At 33.8% G+C, this 22151-nt stretch overlaps 1 protein-coding gene across 1 annotated transcript in view; it reads left to right on the top strand.

Moving 5' to 3' along the window:
- The first annotated feature begins 3431 nt into the window (after nt 1-3431).
- Nucleotides 3432-22151, top strand: part of LOC128984057 (DNA polymerase subunit gamma-2, mitochondrial) — a 47607-nt gene continuing 28887 nt past the window's right edge. Inside the window, exons 1-3 of the mRNA XM_054403344.1 lie at nt 3432-3629; nt 4044-4279; nt 17961-18110. Of these exons, the coding sequence (XP_054259319.1) occupies nt 3515-3629; nt 4044-4279; nt 17961-18110 (501 nt within the window). The 5' untranslated portion in view covers nt 3432-3514. The remainder of the gene's footprint in view (nt 3630-4043; nt 4280-17960; nt 18111-22151) is intronic.

The raw sequence follows: 22151 nt of genomic DNA, 5'->3' as shown, positions 1-22151 counted from the left end.
TAAGCGTGCTGATTCTGCTACCAAATTATTAATGAAAGGCGTGTTGGGGACCAGAGGACGGAGATCTTTTACCCAGACCGGAAGCTTGCATAGCCAGCTTTGATTTATGCTAACACAACTAATTTACTAAAAACTATCCTTCCAAAACTTGTGACCGAGGAAATGACTATTAATGAAATGATTGACTGGTGATTGAACTACTTAAATAGGAAATGCCTAACAATTATTGAAAAGGACTATGGAAACTTCTGGGGAAAACGTGTTGCCCTAATCATGTTGAAAATGGTCCGAGCCTGAAGGGCTCGACCAGTAAATTTCCTAATTCCTACATTTCTAATGTCGGACGACCCTTGTAGGTCTCCCCCCTTGTTGCTAACTAGCCTGACATATTAACCTAGTATATAATATATAATTATTCTAGTAACTTAGCCATTTAATAGATTTTTCAGGGCGAGCAGCTCTTCTGTGGGAATTCTTGATAGTCGTTGGCGGTGAAGTGGGAAGAAGGTTGGGAAAGGTCGGTGGGGGGAGCCGTTCGCTTGCTCGCGGTGGGCTGACGAGTTCGCCATGCAGCCCTGCCACACGAAGCGCTGACACTATAAGAAATATAGCGTGCCGCTATGCGTCACAGACTGGCTGGGCGTAGAAACACAGTCTAAAGTAAATCTTGGTTTGTAGATGAGCTATCAAAAGAGAAACAAGGTAAATTCCCTTGGGGCTCTGCCCCATTTCCCTCCCCAGAATTGTTTAAATTATGACCTAGGGAAAATTTTACTCATCTTTTTAATGAACGGACAGGTTAATATTTAAATTGTATTTCAAACAATATGTCATAGGGATTTACTGAATTTGTCAAAATGAAGTATTTGCAATGTTTTTTCAGATTTTATAATTGATTTCTTATTGAGTTAACTTATATCTATTGTATGGATTGGTTTCTGCCTTTTTGACCACCTTTGCCTATATATTATCATACTATTCAAGGCGGATCATCATAGGTTCATGAGATTATTGCCAAACATGTTTTTGATCATCAAACAACTTTTGATTGTGTAATACAATACAAAATTATACAAGTGCATTAGGGCACGTTGCCGATTTGAGTTGTGTCCATAGGTTGGTAAATTAAGCTAGAATGAGCCTATTGCATCATACTGCAGTTTTTTCATAGACATTACTTCAATCAGTGTATTCATTCAGCTTAGTGAAAACATAATATGGATAAACAAATAAGAACTTAAACTCCAAGAGAGCCTTTGAATGTTATTAGACTAATAAAAAGAGTTGTGTATGTTTACTAGCGCTACTCAGCAACAAAACCATATAATTTATCTCTAACAAAATATTCTCAATATGCAGTCTAAAAAATACTATGACACTTACCCAGATAGTTACATAAAAAAAATCTCAAACTCGGTACTACAAAAAAGTTCATACTACAAACAATATATGCAGTCGAAAGTATCATTCAAGTCTATTCTTAGATTATTTTTAGAGGAATAAACATGTTTGTAAAAATAAAATACCCCCGCCGCAGCAAACCTGCAGACTTGGCGAATTTCCATCCGCCTGATTGGATTAAAATTAAAATGTTTCCTTAAAAATATAACATTTTATTCCCTATTTAAATATAATTAGTTTTACGAGTACTTAGGTTTGCTGCAACAGGGGGGAGGGGGGGGGGGGGGTAAAAAGTGTTTTTTGTTGTAAAATCTTAATAGTTTAGTAAGAATTGAATGTATTTTCCAAATTCAAACAAAATTTGTTCATAAACAAGCAAACTACAACAGTTGACTTATTCTCCATAAGAATAACGTGGGAATTTTAAATTTACAAATTTCTCCGCAACCATTAGGCGCATAATAACGCTTCGATATACTACATTATTTGTTTTTTTGAGCTCTACAAAATGGTTTGGAAAGAAATTGTGGAATTTTGTGTTTTTAGGTAAAAAATGGGGAAAACCTATTTTTACCCCATAAAACCCCCCATAAACCCCTGTTCCCATAATCTGATCATGCTGATTTGCGAACTCAAATAAATGTAGGTTTACATGTTTGTACCAAATTTCATCAAAATCGGATCATTTTTGCTCGAGTTATCGTGCTAACGGACACATATATCTTATCTTACTAATATTATAAATGTGAAAGTTTGTGTGTTTGTTTGTGTGTTTGAAGTTCAATCACGCATTAATTACTGGATGGATTGGGCTCAAATTTGGCATGATGATAGCTCACATTCCCGATTAACATATAGGCATATTTTTATCTCAAAAATCCTTTCGGGCTCCGCCCCAGTGGCTCTAGAGTTTCCCATGTTAACCTTATGAGTACTCATATTTAAATAGAATTAAAGAATTTAGTCAGCTGTTTCAACTAAAAAGGTTGGTTCTATGATATGCAAAGGCATTAAAAGTTATAAGATTTACCAACAGGATGCAGCACTATTATTTTTTTTCATTTATGAAAACAGCTAATTTGAACTAAGCAGCAACAAAAAACTGTGATACACAATGAGAACTGTCTGTTTACAGTTATGTTTATGTTTTTAATTTCACGAATAATTTGTGATATTTTGTGAATCTTTAATAATTTATTTTTTTCTATTGTTTGGGTGAAGTGGTAGAACATTATGGCTATGGTAGATGTGTAATACTATAGTATACCGTAAATTTAAAGAAGCAAATTTTATCATACTTTGTCCTCCCTCATTGCAAACGCTAAGCTTGAGTATAACTGTACTAAGCATTTTATACTTATATGCCACTCCCGTACGAAGGTCGGGTACTCTGCTAGTATATATATATATGAATTTGAACGGATGGTGTTTTTGGCTTCTTGGGACCTCAAAACGAAAAAGTAAATTGGTCCCGGGTCCAGGTCTTACCATGAGTACTACGGTAATAGCTTATTCCCTATATGGGAAATGCGCTAAAAAATATTTGTAGGTTTAAGTTGTTAAGGAATGAACGTACAAATATTAAGATTCCAGGTAACGAAAACTATTAAATAATAATGCTGGTTGAAATGACAATAAAATGGTACATAAACTTCTACTCAACTTTCTTATCCATTTTGTAAAATACAAAATTTAATGTACTAATCCCGCTCTGGAAATTAAAATCCATTTTTAGCCCCTGAGCTGTGATATTAATTAAAAATAGGTATTTACCTTCGTCTACAGCTTCGAAACGGCCGTAACTCAAGCTACAACAGTTTGGGCTTTGGAAATAATCAACCAACTGTTCAGAGGTTAGGCCTAGCTCAACTGAGTATAGTGACACAGTAAAATGTATTAACAAACAGATAAATAGCTCAAGTCGCAAAGAATAGTGCTTGCATCTAAACATCTGTAAGCTGTGAGAAAAAAACATTTTGATATTGCGGCTTTGATAGTTTTAAATAAATAATATGTGATTTTAGGTATGAAAGAGACATTAAAAAAATTTTTAAATGTTGTAAGTGACTATGGATTTGTACAAATTGACAAGAATGAAGTTATCTTTGGACCAATGTCACAGCTTTTAGCAAATAATATAAGGAGGGAATGGCAAAACGATATTGTTACCCAGTCAAATAACAATGTTTCCATCCTCAGTGGTAACCTCAATACCAAATGGCAAGATGGTAAGCTGTTAACATATATTTGCTGTTAAGAATTTGTCAACCATTGTTGCTCTTGTATTGATATCGTTTCAACTCCGCTTCTTTTTATCTATTAAAACTATCTAACATAGGTTTTTTTGTTTGCCGACTGCAGGAAGATAGATATTTCATGTTATTTTGTATCCTAACTTGCAACCTTCAATAAGGTGCTATGAAAACTCAATAATTATTTTACTCAATATTTATTTACCGCGTATATATTTATAATTATAAATTATTTACGTAACTAAAGACATCTTGATTGTTATTTTAACTTCTTAAAAAATGTATTGAATTGTTTATAAAATACAATTTTTTTTTCAAAATGATTATACTATTTGTATGAGTTATTGTTCTGTTCATTTCCTACTTTATTAATATTTTTGTTTGTTACAGATTGTTATTCCTCTTTCCGTCAGCATCTTCAACTCGGCAGTAAAAAATTACCTTTTGGTCTTGTATTTATGTTAAGAGACGTACCACTTCCTAAAAGTGGAAGAGAAGCCCAAAGCAGGAGGCTTTATCATCAATCAAAAACAAACCTCTACAGATGTTTAAAGTTTATTGATCCAAAAAGAAGCCAACAATATTTTTACCGGCTTCAAAGGTTACGCAATATCTGGTGGCGCAAGGTAATTGACTACCGGTATAGGTATTTTAATAATATATATGGTTCTTCGTCTACGCAATCAGGGTTCATACTCCACTACGGCCGTTTCGGAGATAGCTCCATCGTCAGGTGCGTAGTGGAACACTAAACTATAGTCTTGTCATATTTAACACGAAAAGTCTTCATTTACATTGCGTCAGGGTTGAATAAATAGTACACAAAACAGGACGGACACACGAATACACGAAGACATTTATTAACATATTCGTGTTTTCGTATTGAGTATCACCATCTGATTGCATAGACGGTAAGAACCATATATATTATTATTATTTTCATGCAATCTGCCACACTCAAGGATATAGGTATTTGTATGATGTTTATCAAAGGGGACATAATTAAATACTAGTACTTACATTTTAATCCATTCTACATGATAGTTTTAGTCAATCAGTTTAATAGGTTTTAATCAGCAAATATTTGTAATTTCAGTAAAAAAAGACACTCAAGACCCAAATACCCCCGCCGCAGCAAACCTGCAGACTTAGCGAATTTCCATTTGCTTGATTGGATCAACACTAAAATATCTCCTTAAAAATATCACATTAATTCCCTATTTAAATAGAATTAGTTTAGCGAGAACTTAGGTTTGCTGCAACAGGGAGGGTAAAAAAGTGTTTTTTGTTGTTAAATGTTAATACTGTAGTTTAGTAAGAAATAATTTATAAATAAAAACATATTTAAAACAAAACGTTTTTTAACACACTAAAAAGTAGAAATTAATTTATAAATGTGGAGAGTATAAATACTTGTAAGATTTAAAACAAAATACGTGGGGTGCATGCAATAGATAATTGTTGAGATAAAAAATGATTTACTCAGTCAGTTACAGCTGTATATGACATTCTTATTATTGTAATGTTTGTTATGTTTAAGTTGTTATGAAAACAAACTATTAGTCTTTTAAATGGTTCTCTAACAGTTCTTACATTTCTTTTATCCTACTAATAAAATCAGTTTATTACAACAGGTTATGGTGGCCCAGACTCGCAAATAACTGTGTTTATGGATTTGTTAGTAGGATATATGTGAAAGAACCTGTGATTGGTTGTTGTTTGTCTTTTTGAAAAATCTTGTTCAGTTGTCTTCAAGTGTTTTGTCTACCATGGAAATTTCCAAGGTTTATGTAGTTGATAAACTGGAGGGTCAATCCAATTGGATAGATTGGAAATTTCAAGTAGTCATACAGTTTCGAGTTCATGGTGTAATGGAAGCTGTTGAAGGAAAGCTTGTATACCCTGAGAAACCAGGTGATGATGAAGATGCTTCAAAGATGGACAAATATCAGAAACAGGTTGCTGTACTTGAAAAGAAAGAATTTTCGGCACAGAATATCATTGTTTCATCTGTTAGCAGTCAAGTAAGACAGCTTATAAATATGTGTTCAACTGCACAGGAAATGTGGGGGAAACTTTTGAGTATTTTTGAACAGAGAACTGGACAGAGACAAGACCGTCTGTTTAATGAATTCTTTGGAATTAAGGAAAAGGACTCACATGACAATGTAGCGAAACACATAGCAAAGCTGGAAAAACTTTGGGTTGAGCTACAGGACGAAACTTGGAAAGAAGATAAAGTTAAGCTTCCTGATTCATTATTCCTAAATAGGGTGTTGAATACGTTGCCCTGTGAATATAGTGAATTCATTAACGCTTGGGAGTCTGTACCGAAGGATCTGAGGACACTGTCATTATTGAGAGAGAGACTGTGTACGGTTGAAATGAGAATGAAGGAGCGAGAAGTTGGAGGTGTAAAGGAGTCTAATGCTGCATTTTACACTGGTTCAAAACATAAATCTTTCTCACAACCTAACTCTAACCGTGTGAAATCAACAATTACCAATGATGTTGGAGCTGAAAATAAGAAAAAGAAATGGAGACCTAAATGCTTTTCATGTAACCAGCTTGGTCACATGAAGAGGGATTGTCCTAATGCCAAACTGTCACTAAAACCTGGAAGTGCTTTTGTTGGACATTGTGGTCGCTCACAAGAATGCATCGAAGAATGTAATTGGATTGCAGATTCTGGAGCTACGAAGCACATGACAATGAACAGATCATGGTTTGTGACGTACGAGGCATTTTCAACAGTTAAGCATGTTGGAGTTGGAAATGGTCAAACCATGGAAGCACTCGGCAAGGGAAACATAATTGTAGAGATGATTGTGGGAGGAAAATGCCAGAGAAATCATTTGGAAGATGTTTGGTATGTTCCTGAAGTAGTCAAGAACTTATTTTCTATTTCCTCTACGTTGGACAAAGGTATAATTTCTACTTTCAGCAAGGACAAATGTAATTTCTTCAAGAATGGTGTTTTGGTTGCTCAATCATAAACCATGCAAAGCATGCACTATATATAAAGAAGAGACTAAAAAAATGCTGGAATCCATGAGGACATTAGAAACTATAATTAAATGTCTTGAAAAAGAAAATAAAGCTAAAACTGATAAGTTAAGTCAAATAGAATCACAAAAATCTCCATGTTTACGTTGTTTTCCACCTCTTGGCACTCCTACGTTCCTACAAACATCACCTTCTGCTAAAACACGACAGCGAGTAACTCCAACTAGATCAACAAAAAACTTACTAACCAAAAATCCGTCTGAGCCTCAAGAGAGTATTTTTGTCAACGGTAATAACTTAATATCATCTTCACCAGCTCACAATTTTATTATACCTTGTGAAAATTCTTTTGAAATTTTATCTTCTGACACTTTCAATGATGAACAATCCAATGGGGATCTTCTACCTAGTAAGAAAAAAAATTACACAAGTAACATCACCAATAAGAAACAGAAGCCTAGGCGTAGTTCAAATAGACACACCTCAGTAAAATTACCGTCTGGTGTAATTCATCCATTGAAACTTGTCATACTTGCTGACAGTCATGGAAAGAATTTAAGTAATTTAGTACACCAACGGACAACTGCTAATGTTTGTTCATATGTCAGATCTGGGGCTTTGCTTATTTCCAATCCATTTTCAGATACAATATTATCTTTTACGGAAATTGCAGTAGGATAGAGGAAATTTTAGTCTTACAAAAGAAGTTAGTTAGAATCATATCTTGTGAACCCCAACAGGAACACTGTAAACCCCTGTTCATTCAGCTACAAATTCCAACAGTAATTAACATTTATATATTTGACTCTGTATCATATATTCTACAAAATCCCAACCTCATCAAACAAAATTCTCATGTTCATAATACAAGGAATAAAAACGTTGCTACCATAGATTTTTTTAGACTGTCTAAAACTCTTAAAAGTCATATTGTAATCTCACTAAAAATATACAACAAGCTAATACATTTAATAACAAAATATCCTAATAAAACTTTTAAATCTAAATTCTACAAATGGCTTTTGAACAACCCTTTTTATTCTCTAAAAGATTTTTTTGAAATGCCTTTTATTAATTTTTAAGTAGAGCTAGCAAATTTATCAAATTACTGTTGGATTTAGTTGGTTATGGGGTTTAATAACTTTCATTATTCTAAATGCCTTGCATTTTTCTGAACAATAAGATTATTTGGTTGTAATATTAAAGTATGTATTGTAACATGTCTCCTTGTGTGTAGTATTCTTGTAAATATTGTATATTGTATTCATTAACTGACTATGCTAGTTTTAGCAGTTTTTCAGACATTGTCAATAATTTGTATAAATTCACAAGACAATAAACACATTTCATTTCAATCACATAGAAAGAATGGACTTTTCATTATGAATATGAAAGTTATTAGTATTACAGAAGCTGAAGCTCAAGTTGCTCTGAGAGATGATTTACAACTGTGGCATGATAGATTAGGGCATCAAAACAAGCGATATGTTTTGACATACCTGAAGAACAATGGTATTGAATTTACAAATTCAGGTACTAAGTCTGAGATATGTGACGCTTGTATTGTTGGCAAGATGCATTGGTTGAGTTTTGGTACTCGCAAAGAACTTGTTAATCAACCTGGTGATTGCATAAATGCTGATGTTTGTGGCTCAATGCCTGTGTTATCAGTTGGTGGCAATCGATATTTTGTTGACTTCAGGGAGCCTGTGGAACAAAACAACAAGTTTTCTACAACTGAAACCAACTCTTCAACAACTGCAAGTTTACCAGACGAAGAAGGACAGAGGTACAGTTTCAGAGACAGATCAAAATTGAAGCCTCCTGTGAAACCTGCTGATTGTGCCCTTCTGACATGTGTTGCAGAACCTACTAAGTGCAAGGAAGCGGTGACATGCAAGGATTCTCATCATTGGGTCAAGGAGATGGATGAGGAAATAAAGGTGCTTAGTCCAGTGTTCTGGTGTAGTAAACGTCAGAAATGTGTAGCTTTGTCAACTACAGAATTTGAGTTGATTTCTGCAGATTGCTGCAAGTTTCGCTGTAGGGGAAGCAGTGTGGCTCAAGAGAATACTTCAAGATGTAAGGATACATGAGCAGCAGTTTTCTTGTCTGAGTAAAGTGTCATTTTTTAGGGGAAGTGTTGAGATAAAAAATGATTTACTCAGTCAGTTACAGCTGTATATGACATTCTTATTATTGTAATGTTTGTTATGTTTAAGTTGTTATGAAAACAAACTATTAGTATTTTAAATGGTTCTCTAACAGTTCTTACATTTCTTTTATCCTACTAATAAAATCAGTTTATTACAACAATAATTTACAATTACCAACACCTATTGAACTAATTTATTATTATCAATTGCATGCACCCCACGTTTTTCGTTTGAAATCTTACAAGTATTTATACGGAAAGTAAATAAAGATACGTCTTATAACACTTAAAACATATATTTACGCTTATACTGTTACTCACAAGACGGTAAATATACAAAAGATGTTAAGTGGTGATCGATTTTGATTGGACACTCCAATCATCATCAGACCCAGTAGGCGAATGTTCGCCTATTGATGATGATGACATTGATGACATACTGATGATGATTGGAGTGTCCAATCGAAATCGATCACCACTTACCATCTTTTGTATATTTACCGTCTTGTGAGTAACAGTATAAGCGTAAATATATGTTTTAAGTGTTATAAGACGTATCTTTATTTACTTTCCGTAAATTTAATAACACGTACAATGCTGATCAAGAAGTTATTAAGTATTTATACTCCCCACATTTATAAATTATTTTCTACTTTTTAGTGTGTTAAAAAACGTTTTTTTTAAATATGTTTTTATTTATTAATTATTTTCTACTTTTTAGTTTCTAATATGTGTGGATGTTAAATCTATGTCAAGCATCTATATAAGATTACGACAGAGGCATGTGGAAAATCAAAGGTTTATTTGAGTTTCTTTTCATATATGTATTAGATTGAACTAGCTGTTACCCACGGGCTTCACCCCGTTTGACTTCATAAGTACTGTATTACTAAAATTATTGGTTGACCCTTTACTTCCCATAGTATCCTTTTGGATACATATTATTTCTCATTTTTTTACCTCTCTGTAAGTAGAGATTTGAGTCTATACCTCTATGCATTTTGTTTCTAGGCTTATTAGAAAGGGTTTTTAATTTTCCTAGTGTTGGCAAGCCTGCGAAAAGAATAAAAATATCATTTCAAAGTGATGTAAACCAGGTTGTTGACACATCACGAAATTTAAGACTTTCAAGATAAGATTTTTTATGTTTATAATTAGTTACGACGCTGGGAAAAATTTTATTTCACTTCATTGCACCTTTAGCTACTGAAATATAGGCCTACATAGAATTATAGTTTTCTGTTACTTACTTTTTATATATTTGGTATAAAATAACTGAATCCAATAGACAATAGACAATAGACAAAATCTTTATTGAAATATTCCTAGAGAACATTCATGCGTCAGGTACATAAAATGTACAGTATGTACGTAAACTATTACAGTAATTTGCAATTACAATTAGAATTTTTTTTCTTTTTTTCTTCTTTTTTTCATGGTAGCTTATTGTTTAAGAATTCATCCTCAGAGTAGAACGGCCGGTCCATAAGCCATGTTGTCAGGTGCTTCTTGAACAGATTGGGTTGTTCTCTCTTGAGGTGCTCTGGTAGGTTGTTAAAGTACAGAGCACCTTTGTAGGATGGTTTCTTCTCGTACAGACTCAGATGGTGTTGTGGGAGGGAAAAATTGGCGGCATGTCGTGTGTTGTGCTGGTGTATGTCTCTGTGTCTTGGCTGGACTGTTTTAGTGGTGTGGATAATGACTTCTCTTATGTAGAGTGAAATTGATGTGAGAATTTTAAGGTTCTTGAAGGCTTCTTGGCAACTGTCTCTGTAGTTCAGGTCGGAATTGCTCTTTTTTGCTTTAGGAGTACTCTTTCCAGGTTGCCTTTTGATGTTCCACCCCAAGTCGCAATGCCATATCTGAGGTGGGACTCGAATAGAGCAAAATATGCAACTTTGGCTACTTCTGGGCTGCAAGCTTGCTTGATCCTACGTATAACGTAGAGACTTGAGCTTAGCTTTTTGCAGAGCTGGTCTATGTGGGGTTTCCATGATAGCTTGGAGTCAATTATGATGCCTAGGTGTTTTGTGGTATTTTGTGTTTGTAGTCCCGGTATTGTAATGTCTGTGTTGTTGCGTTTGGTGGTGAAAGTCATTTGAACGGTTTTGCTTTCATTTAGAACTAGGTCGTTGGAGGTACAGTATTGCTTTGTTCTCTGGAGTTGTGTGTTGGTTTTCTCTTCTAGATTTTCCATTGTTTTGTCCGCAAATGTGAGAACCGTGTCATCTGCGTACATGGTGGTGTGTCCATCTTCCCCAATCCAACTAGGTAGGTCATTCGTGAGAAGGAGGAAAAGGACTGGGCCAAGTACTGATCCTTGGGGTACTCCTCTTTGCACGTCTACAGCTTTGGATTGGGCCTTATATTTTTTGTTGTTCTTTATGTAGGCTATTTCCACAAGCTGTTTCCGGTTACTAATGTAGCTTTTAAACCATTCTGCTGCTCTTCCTCTCACACCTAGTGTTTCCAGCTTGAGTAGAAGAAGTTCGTGGTTTAGGCAGTCGAAAGCTTTACTAAAATCTAGGAAGAGGCTTGATGAAGTGCTGCCTTCTTCTAGTTGGTCTAGTATGTGCTCCGTCAGTTGTATTAAGGCTGTGGCTGTCGATCTGCCTTTGATAAATCCATGCTGTTGACTATTGAGAAGGTTGTGTTCTTGAAGATGGTGTAGGAGTTGGGCTAGTACTATCTTTTCGATTATTTTTGAAAATGTTAATATTAGGGAGATTGGCCTGTAGCTGTTTCTTTCTATCGTTGGTCCATTTTTGTATTTTGGGTAGACTTTAGCTATTTTTAATTTATCTGGGAATTTTCCTTGTGAGAGTGATTTATTTATGAGGTCTGTCAGGGGTATTACTAGCCTATTTCATTTTTACAGTTTTTTAGAAGTTTAGCTGATACCTCATCAGTTCCGGATGAATTTTTCATCTTTAGAGATTGAATGGCCTTTTGCACTTCTTCTTGTGTGACCCGTCTGAACTGGAGTGTGTGATGTGTTGCTGGTAAGTGGTCTGTTAAGGCATTGGTTCTAGAGTTATTGTTATTTTGGAGTGTTCGGTCGGCTATTGATGAGAAAAAATCATTAAAACAGTTTGAAACTTCTATAGGGTCGTTTATTGTTTTATTGTTGACTTGAAGATGGATTTGGTTTTCAGTATTTGATCTCGCTTCCCTTTCTCGGTTTATTGTTTGCCACAGTGCTTTAGACTTGTTTTCAGCCTGGTTTATGTGAACTGTGTTGTTTTCTTTCCGAAGCATTTTCAAATGCTGGTCGTACTCCTTTTTTTTAATAGTTGTTCTGGCTTTGTCTTCCATAAGTCCGGTTGTTTGCTCCTTTTCTAAGGCCTTTATATATTCATTTTTAAGTCTAGCCGATTCTTGATTCCAGCACTGTCTCCTTTTATGTTGTTTAACTCTTTGACGTTTTAAGAGGGTAGGCAGCATAGTCCTGATGTTATAACTGAGGTTTCTATTTGTTGATTATCAATGTTTGAGCATATCCAGTCTATTGATGTTTCTGAGTCACTTGTAATTCGAGTGGGAGGTAGCCTCAGTCTTGAGATATTGAAGGAGGTTAGGAGTTCTTCAATTTTTTCGTTTTCATTGTCATCAACTAGGTTGTTTACATTGATGTCTCCCATTATTAATATTTGCTTATCCGTAGTGAGCACTGTTTCCAGTTGTTCAGAGAGTATATCGATGGCTTGGTCTAGGTTTGCGCTTGGTGGCCTGTATACTCCGAGGACCAGCAGTGGATTCCTGTTTAGCTACAGTTCAAAGAGCACAGTTTCGCAAAAATGGGTACTATGGGAACACAGAGTATGCTGACAATATTTAAAGAGTCCTTTGTGTTCCCATAGTACCCTTTTGGATACAGGTTATTTTTAATAATAGCTACGGTGTGTCGTCTGTGTTCCCATAGTATCCATATGGATACTGTTTTTATTTTGTATTTTCTTCTATATAAGTCTGTTTTCTTAAGTCTGCACAATGATAAATATAGGCCTATAAGTGTTGTAATGCATGTTTCAGTCCGATATTATAAATCATAAAATATAATCATGATGTGTTTTACAGATGAATGACGATGAAGAAATTGACGAGTAGCTTTATGATGCCATCTAGTGATATTGTAATTAAGTTTTTACATAATATGTCTATTTGTACTCATTCTAAACGAAATTGTTTATATGATGAACAAGTAACTTATTTTTCAATTTGATACAACTTTTAAGAATCTTGTATCCATATGGATACTATGGGAGTGACAAGGTAAAATTAAAATTATTAACGTATGAAAATAAGCGAACAATGGTACTTAAGGTTTCCATGGAGTCCATATGGATACATATTGATAACTTTTAATTCTATGAGGGAAATTTGAAAAAAACACATTTTTAGCCTTAAAATACAAAAAATAAAAATAAAATTCACAGTAAAATTTTTTGTTTTTAAATTTTATAATTCCGGGAAGTAAAGGGTTAAGTTAAGCTGAAATAAACAAAAAACATAATACAGTAATTAAAACAAATAAGTACAGCTGAGGTATTTTTAACATTAGGTATATGGAAAGTTCCCTTTAGAAAGGAATTACGACCTTAAAGGGCAATTTATGAAATAATGGATAGTTTTGCACAAAGTTTCTCGTCATGACGAACATTTTAAGTATATGGTTTATGGGGGTGTGACTTGTAGTTTCTTCAAAAGTTCATGGGTACTTTTGGCTTTATATATAGACTAGCTGTTACCCACGGGCTTTACCCGGAATGGGCACACGGGAGGGACTAAGGCTAAAGGTGTAGTGACGTCATATCTCTAGTGGCTAATGTATACTCTTGAGGCAACACGATTACCGTAACGAAACGATGTGATTTCAGCGGCGTTGGTGGCATAATTGGTAGCGTTTCGGATTGGTGTTCTGGAGGTCCCGGGTTCGAATCCTGCTGGCAGCACTAACTTTTTGTCAACAAATTTTTATATCAGCAAGTTTGGTTGGTAAGGTTAGGTTATGACAGTTTGATTTTATAATACTAAATTTAAAATTAATTTTATAATTAATTCGATTTTGATCTTATACAGTTTTTATATTATCATCAAGTCTGGTTGGTTAGGTTATGTTATGACAGTTTTATTTTAAAAAATAAAAATTTATTTTATAATTTAACCCTCCGAGTGTCCATAGTTTAGGCCTTAATGTCCACCTATTTTTGGCGCATTTGCAAGGTTTTATTAAAACGGATCTGAGAAGCTTAAAACAATGTTAATTCTAATGTTCTATATACCATTTTGTTTGGAAAATCATGGGCTTCAATATTATATAAAACATAAGGAACATTAAAAAAAAAAAAAAATTTTAGGTAAAAAAAAATATAATTTTGAAAATTAAAAAAAAAAAATAAGTTTGCGCTCAATGAAATTGTATAAATTATAGGCCTATAAATATTTGAAAATAGCCACTTTGTTCTAAATTTTATGAGGATTACAAATATATAATAATATAAGGAAGTAGATTTGCAAATAAATAAGTTATGGGCAAAAAACTGATTTCAGTATATAGCGTTTAGCTAAGAATGCATAGCCTAACCATAGCTAGGAATCTGGCTGATAATTTACATCAATATCACTACCTACTTCTTCAGGATCATCAACCAGCACTTCAAAACCACTTAAATCTTCTTATAATGCACCACGTATATCACTACTTTTGATTTTTAACACTAAAAAAATGATAAACGTAATAAAACACATCAGTCATCGGTCCGGGGGAACCTAGCTGTTTACAAATACACGCACGTCAGCTGTCTGCTACAATATTTTCGGAACTAAAATGAATAGCGCTTAGAGACAGACCTCTGGAGAAAGCTTAGAATATTACGGAAAGAACGATACCTAACTCGATCCAGTTCAATCCGATTCAGTCAGTCATAAAGCCTTCGCCGTAAACGATGTTTGTGCGTCTTAAACTCGACGCGTGACCCTACACAAAGTGTGTTGTGCGTCTATTTTTTGACGCTTGACCCTCGGAGGGTTAAAAACAATATTTTATAATTAAAAAGTTAATTTTATAAGTAAAAATAAAATAAAAAATTAAATTTTTTCAACTTAGCGGTTCTAGCGGCGAACGCTGGCACTACAAGATACGTTAGCCTTAGTCCCTCCCGTGTGCCCCACCGGGCTTTACCCCGTTTGACATCATAAGTAAATATTAATAAAACTATTGATTGGTTAAGTTAACCTGAAATACATGAAATGCAGTAAAAGAAACAATTAATCACACCTGATTTTAATAAGGTAATAAATTGAAAGAATAACAAACAGATAAGTACAGCTGAGGTATTTTTAACATTAGGTATATGAAAAGTTCCCTTTATAAAGGAATTACGACCTTAAAGGGCAATTTATGAAATAATGGATAATTTTGCGCAAGGTTTCTCGTCATGACGAACATTTTAAGTATATGGTTTATGGGGGTGTGACTTGTAGTTTTCTCAAAAGTTCATGGGTACTTTTGGCTTTATATATAGACCAGCTGTACCAGCGGGCTTTGCCCCGTTTTACTACATAAGTGAGCTCGTTCGCATGGCTCAATCACGTCCTGGTTGAAGTTCGTTCGCTACGCTCACTCACCTTTAGGTTGGAGCTCGTTCGCTGCGCTCACTTGCCTTCAAGTTAGCTCGTTCGCTACGCTAACTCGCCTCCAGGTTGAAGTTTGTTCGCTACGCTCACTCACCTTTTGGTTGCAAATTAGCTGTTGTCATAAATTAAAAAAAAAATAATAGTGCTGCACCCTGTTGGTAATCCTTGTAACTTTAATGCTATTGCACATCATAGAACAGAACCAACTTGTTTAATTGAAACAGCTGTTAAGATTCATTAATTCCATTTAAATATGAGTACTCATAAGGTTAACATGGGAAACTCCAGAGCCACTGGGGCGGAGCCCGAGAGTCCGATCAGAATAAAAACAACTTAGTTTTCCTATTTAATGCCTAAAGAATCATTGTTTATCATTATTTTGAAATCTTAGTTTGTATAAAGAATCTCTTGGGAGCATAACCTGGACCTCTTAACCTCTGCTCTTCGAACTGTCAAATTTAAGTATTTACAGCTGACTTAAATTAATTGATATATTTACATTCTTTCAAAATGTAAACATGGAAAATTTTAAAGCCCATGGGGCGTAGCCCAAGGGAAATATGAAAATTAGATATAATATTGAATTGTCATCCACTTGTGAGCTATGTTTCAAATTTCAAGTCTCTAGCTCATTGGAAACTTCGTTTAAAATTGATATCAAAATGTGTAGGAAAGCGAGCTAATAAAAACAAGCCCATGGGGCATAGCCCAAGGGAAATATGAAATTTAAATGATATAATATTGCATTGTCATCCATTTGTGAGCTATGTTTCAAGTTTCAAGTCCCTACCTCATCGGGAAGTTAGTATAAAATTGATTGCAAAATTTGTACCGGACAAGAAAGCGAGCTAATAAAAACGTTTTAATGAATGTATTTTCCAAATTTGATCAAAATTTGTTCATAAACAAGCAAACTACAACAGTAACAGTTGACTTATTCTCCATAAGAATGGGAATTTTAGATTTAAAATTTTTTGAGACAAAATTTTTTCTGTAACCATTAGGCGCATAATAACACTTCAATACTAAATTATTTTAAGCTCTACAAAATGGTTTGGAAAGAAATTTTGAAACTTTGTGTTTTTAGGGTCAAAAATGGGGAAAACCTATTTCTACCCCATAAAACCCCCTATAAGCCCCTGTTCCCATAGTCCGACCATGCTGGTTCGCGAGCTCGTTCGAATAAATGTAGGTTTACAGGTTTTTACTAGGGATGGTCAAGTCTCGAAATTTCGGGAAATTTTAAATCTCGTTACACGAGACGAGATTTCTTTTTGGCCGAGATTTTTATCGAGACGAGAATTAAAAAAAAAAAAAAAAAAAATGAAAAACGCCTGCAGAAAGTCAATGCAATACCCGCAATACAGGAGCGTGTTTGTAGTTGCGTTTCCTTTGCGAAGGCGTTCTTATTTAATTAATTCTTCAAATGTAAATATTACTTTAATTATTTTAAGAACATTTGAGAAGTTTTGTTAAGTGTTAGCAGTGTGAGGAATGTTTTATTACTATAAAAAAAGTCAAAACAAGTAACTATTTTATACAAATTAATATTTTATTTTATGATTTATTTTATTTTAGGATAAGTTGAACTCTATCCTAACTGATATCACTATGTTTCCTAATCGTAGGCATTTTTAATAATTTAGGCGTGATTAATAAAAAAATGTTATGCTGATGTTTTTTAATAAAAGATTGTAAATATTCTTGCCTATTATCATTATTTTTGTATTTAAACAGTCATCTAACAATGTTACAAAATCAGGTAAAAATTCCGAACATGCATTTCCCTTTGTGTATGAGAAGGGAAATCCCGTCTCGATCTCGTCTCGAAATTTTATGGGAAATAAAAAATCTCGTCTCGTCTCGTCTCGTCTTGAACTAAAAATCCAATCGTGTCCATCCCTAGTTTTTACCAAATTTAATCAAAATCGGATCATTTTTGCTCGAGTTATCGTGCTAATGGACACACACACACACACACATATATATATGAATTTCAACGGATGGTGTTTTTGGCCTCAAAATTAAAAAGTAAATCGGTCCCGGGTCCAGGTCTTACCATGAGTACTACGGTAATTTAGCTTATTCCCTATATGGGAAATTCGCCAAAAAAAGAACAGACAGTACAAAAAAGAAAAAAAAACAAAACAAGAGTGTTAAGAGTTTGTTTATAAGGAGGATTAAATTTATCAACATAAGTTTTTCTGACACAATACAAGATGCTTTTTTGCATTACCAAATTTGTTGCATTAGTTTTGGGTTAACTCGGTAATGAATGATGTCAGTGTTTGCAGCCTTTTAAATTTGTTAAATAGAGAAAATAAACAGTTTATTGAAAGAATTAAATGTCTGATATTGTATAAAAGTTACACAATATAATTGAATAAGCCTGCTGCCAGTTTTTCTGTAACAGGGTTACTTATGGTTTTAAGTTAGTTCTAAAACCTAGTGAATAGTATTACAATTAATTGCATGGTTCAAGTATTAATTCATTTGATATTTAAATTCAGCTCGCTAGAGATCCTGAGATATTCCAAATAAAGGAAGTTGAAGGAGAGGCAGTGGAGATAGTTGCCAAATTACCTTGGATTGAAGAGACCGTAGAAACTATTCATAACCATGGCAGTAGACCTTTAGAATCCTATGGGACTATGTTCGAGGTACTTCTAAGAGTTTTACTAGGTTACAAAACATTTGTTTACATAATTCAAAGCTCATCTTAACCGCCCACAAAGGACTAGAACTTTTATAGTTAGTTATTTGTCGGTAGTTTTTTTCAAATATAAGGGGTTAATTAGTAAGTAAAAAGACAAAATAGTCAGGGAATTAAACTGTTCAATAATGACATAGTAGTCAGCATGAATAATGTCATCAATCTGTCATTTTAAAGAGAAGTTGAAACTTCTATATGTAACCAAAATGGTGTTTTTCAGTCACTCAGGTCCCGTGATAAATCTCCTTTCTTCCTAGGAAACCCCCTCTGTTTTACAATACAATACAATATTATTTATTGTTCATTCGTTAAGAATTTCAATAGTGCTAATACAATAGTGAATTGTACGTGTTAATTTCCATAATTTTCATAAAATTCCTTTATTGAGTAGAAGGGTCTTGCGATTAGCATAAGGTGTACCAAAGAGTTTTCACCTCCTCCTCTAGCTGAAGTCTGGGATTTATTTGCCGTGAAAACTCTTCTTTGCATACTCAAATGTTTACCTTTAAATCTTTCAATCCTAACATCCTTACCCTAGAACTTGCATCCGTAAAGCATTGCTGGCTTAACACCCTTTGTACAGCGTCATCAAATGCTTCCGAGTCATGCTTCTATTTTCTCTGTCATGTCCTGATAATTTGATGAAGACTCCTTTCTTTTTTTGTACATTTCCTCCACATGTTTTTAAAAGTTATTTCTTTACCTTAATCAAGCCTGACGACATATCAAGATTCCTGTTTAACACAATAATGGTGTTTTCCAGAATATTTCGGACCCACCCTTCCTAACTTCCGATATAATCAAATATTCTTTTTGGAGGTGAAAAACGTGTTTATAACTAATATCAATAACTTCAGATCATTATTCTTGTACACTTATCATAAACACAGAAGAATGTATATGCCATCTCTTACAATAGATACAATTACATAAAATTTATTGTTCCTTGGATATTAATATTCTCCACTCATTAAATAAAATCCTTTCATTTAGTTTCTGTAAAACAAAGATCTTAAAAATCACAACAATTATGTGTAACTGCTGTACTATCCGTTCACTTGAAAACTCACTGAACCTTAATAACGTGTTTTGCAGTGAAACACCAATAACTATTGTTAAAAAAAAATACCCCCGCCGCAGCAAACCTGCAGACTTAGCGAATTTCCATTTGACTCATTGGATTTACACTAAAATGTCTCCATAAATATATCACATTTATTCCCTATTTAAATAGAATTAGTTTAACGAGTACTTAGGTTTGCTGCAACAGGGAGGGTAAAAAAGTGTTTTTTAATGTAAAATGTTTATAGGTATACTGCAGTTTAGTAAGAAATTAATGTATTTTCCAAATTTGATCAAAATATGTTCATAAATAAGCAAACTACAACAGTTGACTTATTCTCCATAAGAATAACATGGGAATTTTAAAATTACAATTTTTTTTTAATTTTCTCCGTAACCCTTAGGCGCATAATAACGCTTCAATATACATTAAATTATTTGTTTCTTTAAGCTCTACATAATGGTTTGGAAAGTAATTGTGAAATTTTGTGTTTTTAGGGTCAAAAATGGGAAAACCCTATTTTTACCCCATAAAACCCCCCATAAACCCCCGTTCCCATAGTCCGATCATGCTGGTTCGCAAACTCATTCAAGTTTATCCTGCTTTACACCTTTAAACCAAATTTCATCAAAATCGGACAAAAATTACTCAAGTTATCTCGTTCACGGACACATATATATATCTATATATATAAATCTATATATATATACATATATAAAAATTTTAACGAATGGTGTTTTTGGCCTCTGGGGACATCAAAATGAAAAAGTAAATCGGTCCCTGGTCTAGGTCTTACCATGCCACCTACAGTAATAGCTTACTTCCCTATAGGGAAATTCGCTAAAAAAAAAATAGTGTACATTTTTATCTCTTCTAAATCTTTGTCATGTTTCCATTAATTTCTATTTGAGTTTGACTATAACCAGCTGTTTCAAATATTAGTGTAAATTTAAAAGTATTCATCAGTTCTCAAATGTAAACAAACATTTTCTCCATAAGGATAACATGGGAACTTTGAAGGCCACTGGGTCAAAGTCCTGATGGAATTTAAAAGATTTTTTGATAGATGGCAAATCTACATGCCACACCCTATCCAACGACACCTAAAACTTGGTGATCGGATACATAGCAGCTTCAAAACAATTATGACAAAAATATGCCTAGCGTATTAACCCTCCGAGCGTCACTCGTCGAAAAATCGACTCACGACACACTTTGTGTAGTGTCACGCGTCGATTTTTCGACACACGAATATCGTTTACGGCGAAGGCTCTATGACTGACTGAATCGGATTGAACTGGATCGAGTTAGGTATCGTTCTTTTCGTTAGATTCTAAGCTTTCTCCAGAGGTCTGTCTCTAAGCGCTTTATGTTCTCCGAGCCGATCGTAATTGTAGCAGACAGCTGACGTTCGTGTTTTAGACAACTTGGTTATTTCACATCGGTGACATGTGTGTTTTTGTACGTTTATCGTCGTTTTTAGTGGTAAAAATGGACAGTAGTGATATACGTAATGCACTAGAAGATGATATTAGTGATGTTGAAGGACTTATTGACGATCCGGATGAAGTTGGTAGTGACATTGATGTTAATTATCAGCCAGATTCCTAGCTATGGTTAGGCTATGCATTCTTAGCTAAACGCTATGTACTGAAATCTGTTTTTTGCCCATAACTTATTTATTTGCAAATCTACTTCCTTATATTATTATATATTTGTAATCCTCATAAAATTTAGAACAAAGTGGCTATTTTCAAATATTTATAGGCCTATAATTTATACAATTTCATTGAGCGCGAACTTATTTTTTTTTCAATTTTTCCAAAATAGTTTTTTTTTACCTAAACAATTTTTTTGAAACAAATATTCCTTATGTTTTATTTATGATATTGAAGCCCATGATTTTCCAAACAAAATGGTATATAGAACAGTAGAATTAACATTGTTTTAAGCTTCTCAGATCCGTTTTAATAAAACCTTGCAAATGCGCCAAAAATAGGTGGACATTAAGGCCTAAACTATGGACACTCGGAGGGTTAAATATATAGATGGTACAAAAATAATATCAATGTTTAAGAGGGATTTAAAGATAGTACTATAATATAATGGTTTTTTTATATTTAGGGAAGCTGCAAGCCTACTTTTGAGTAGACTTGTACCACAACTTGAACTTTGTTATGCCTTATAATACAGGTGGCACAATTTGTTTTTCAGGATTAATTTTGCCAACAGTGTCGTTTAGAGGCTTCTGATAAACTATAATGTAGGTTTACTAATTGAAAAATTAGTTTTGTTCATACAATAAAATTATAAATGCCTCAAATTCAATTTTATATTTTTTTTATTATGAAATTAAATCGTCATAACCTAACTAAACCAACCAAACGTGCTGACAATGAAAAAAATTAATGAAGGTTTATTAATCGAAAAAATAGTTGTGTTCATAAAATAAAATTATAAATGCCTCAAATCGTATTTTATAATTTTTTAATTATAAAATTAAACTATCATAACCTAACCAAACTAACCAGACTGGCTGATAATGAAAAATCGAATGAAGGTTTATTAAAAAAAAACATTTCTGTTCATAAAATAAAATTTTAAATGGGTCAAATTCAATTTTATAATGTAACCATAACCTAACCAAACCAACCAAACTTGTTGATAATGAAAAAATCCAATACAAAAAAATAGTGCTACGGGTGGGATTTGAACCCGGGTCCTTCGGATTATTTACCCAGCATTCTATCCACTACACCACCGAGGCCGTTGGCATCAAGTCGTATCGTTGCGGTAATGATGTTCCCTCAGCCAATCAGAAGCCTCAAAATAATACTGTAGGCAACACTAATCCTGAAATAAAAATTCAGCATACAGGTGATACAAAATTGTCTTTTGGTGGTACAACAAGTTAACAAAGTAAAC

This window comes from Macrosteles quadrilineatus, unplaced genomic scaffold (assembly GCF_028750875.1).
Source record: "Macrosteles quadrilineatus isolate MER2022 unplaced genomic scaffold, UCM_ALF_1.0 Scaffold_1__1_contigs__length_201487025, whole genome shotgun sequence".
NCBI lineage: Eukaryota > Metazoa > Arthropoda > Insecta > Hemiptera > Cicadellidae > Macrosteles > Macrosteles quadrilineatus.
The sequence above is the reverse complement of the archived record's forward strand: the minus strand, read 5'-3'. Positions and strand labels throughout refer to the sequence as shown.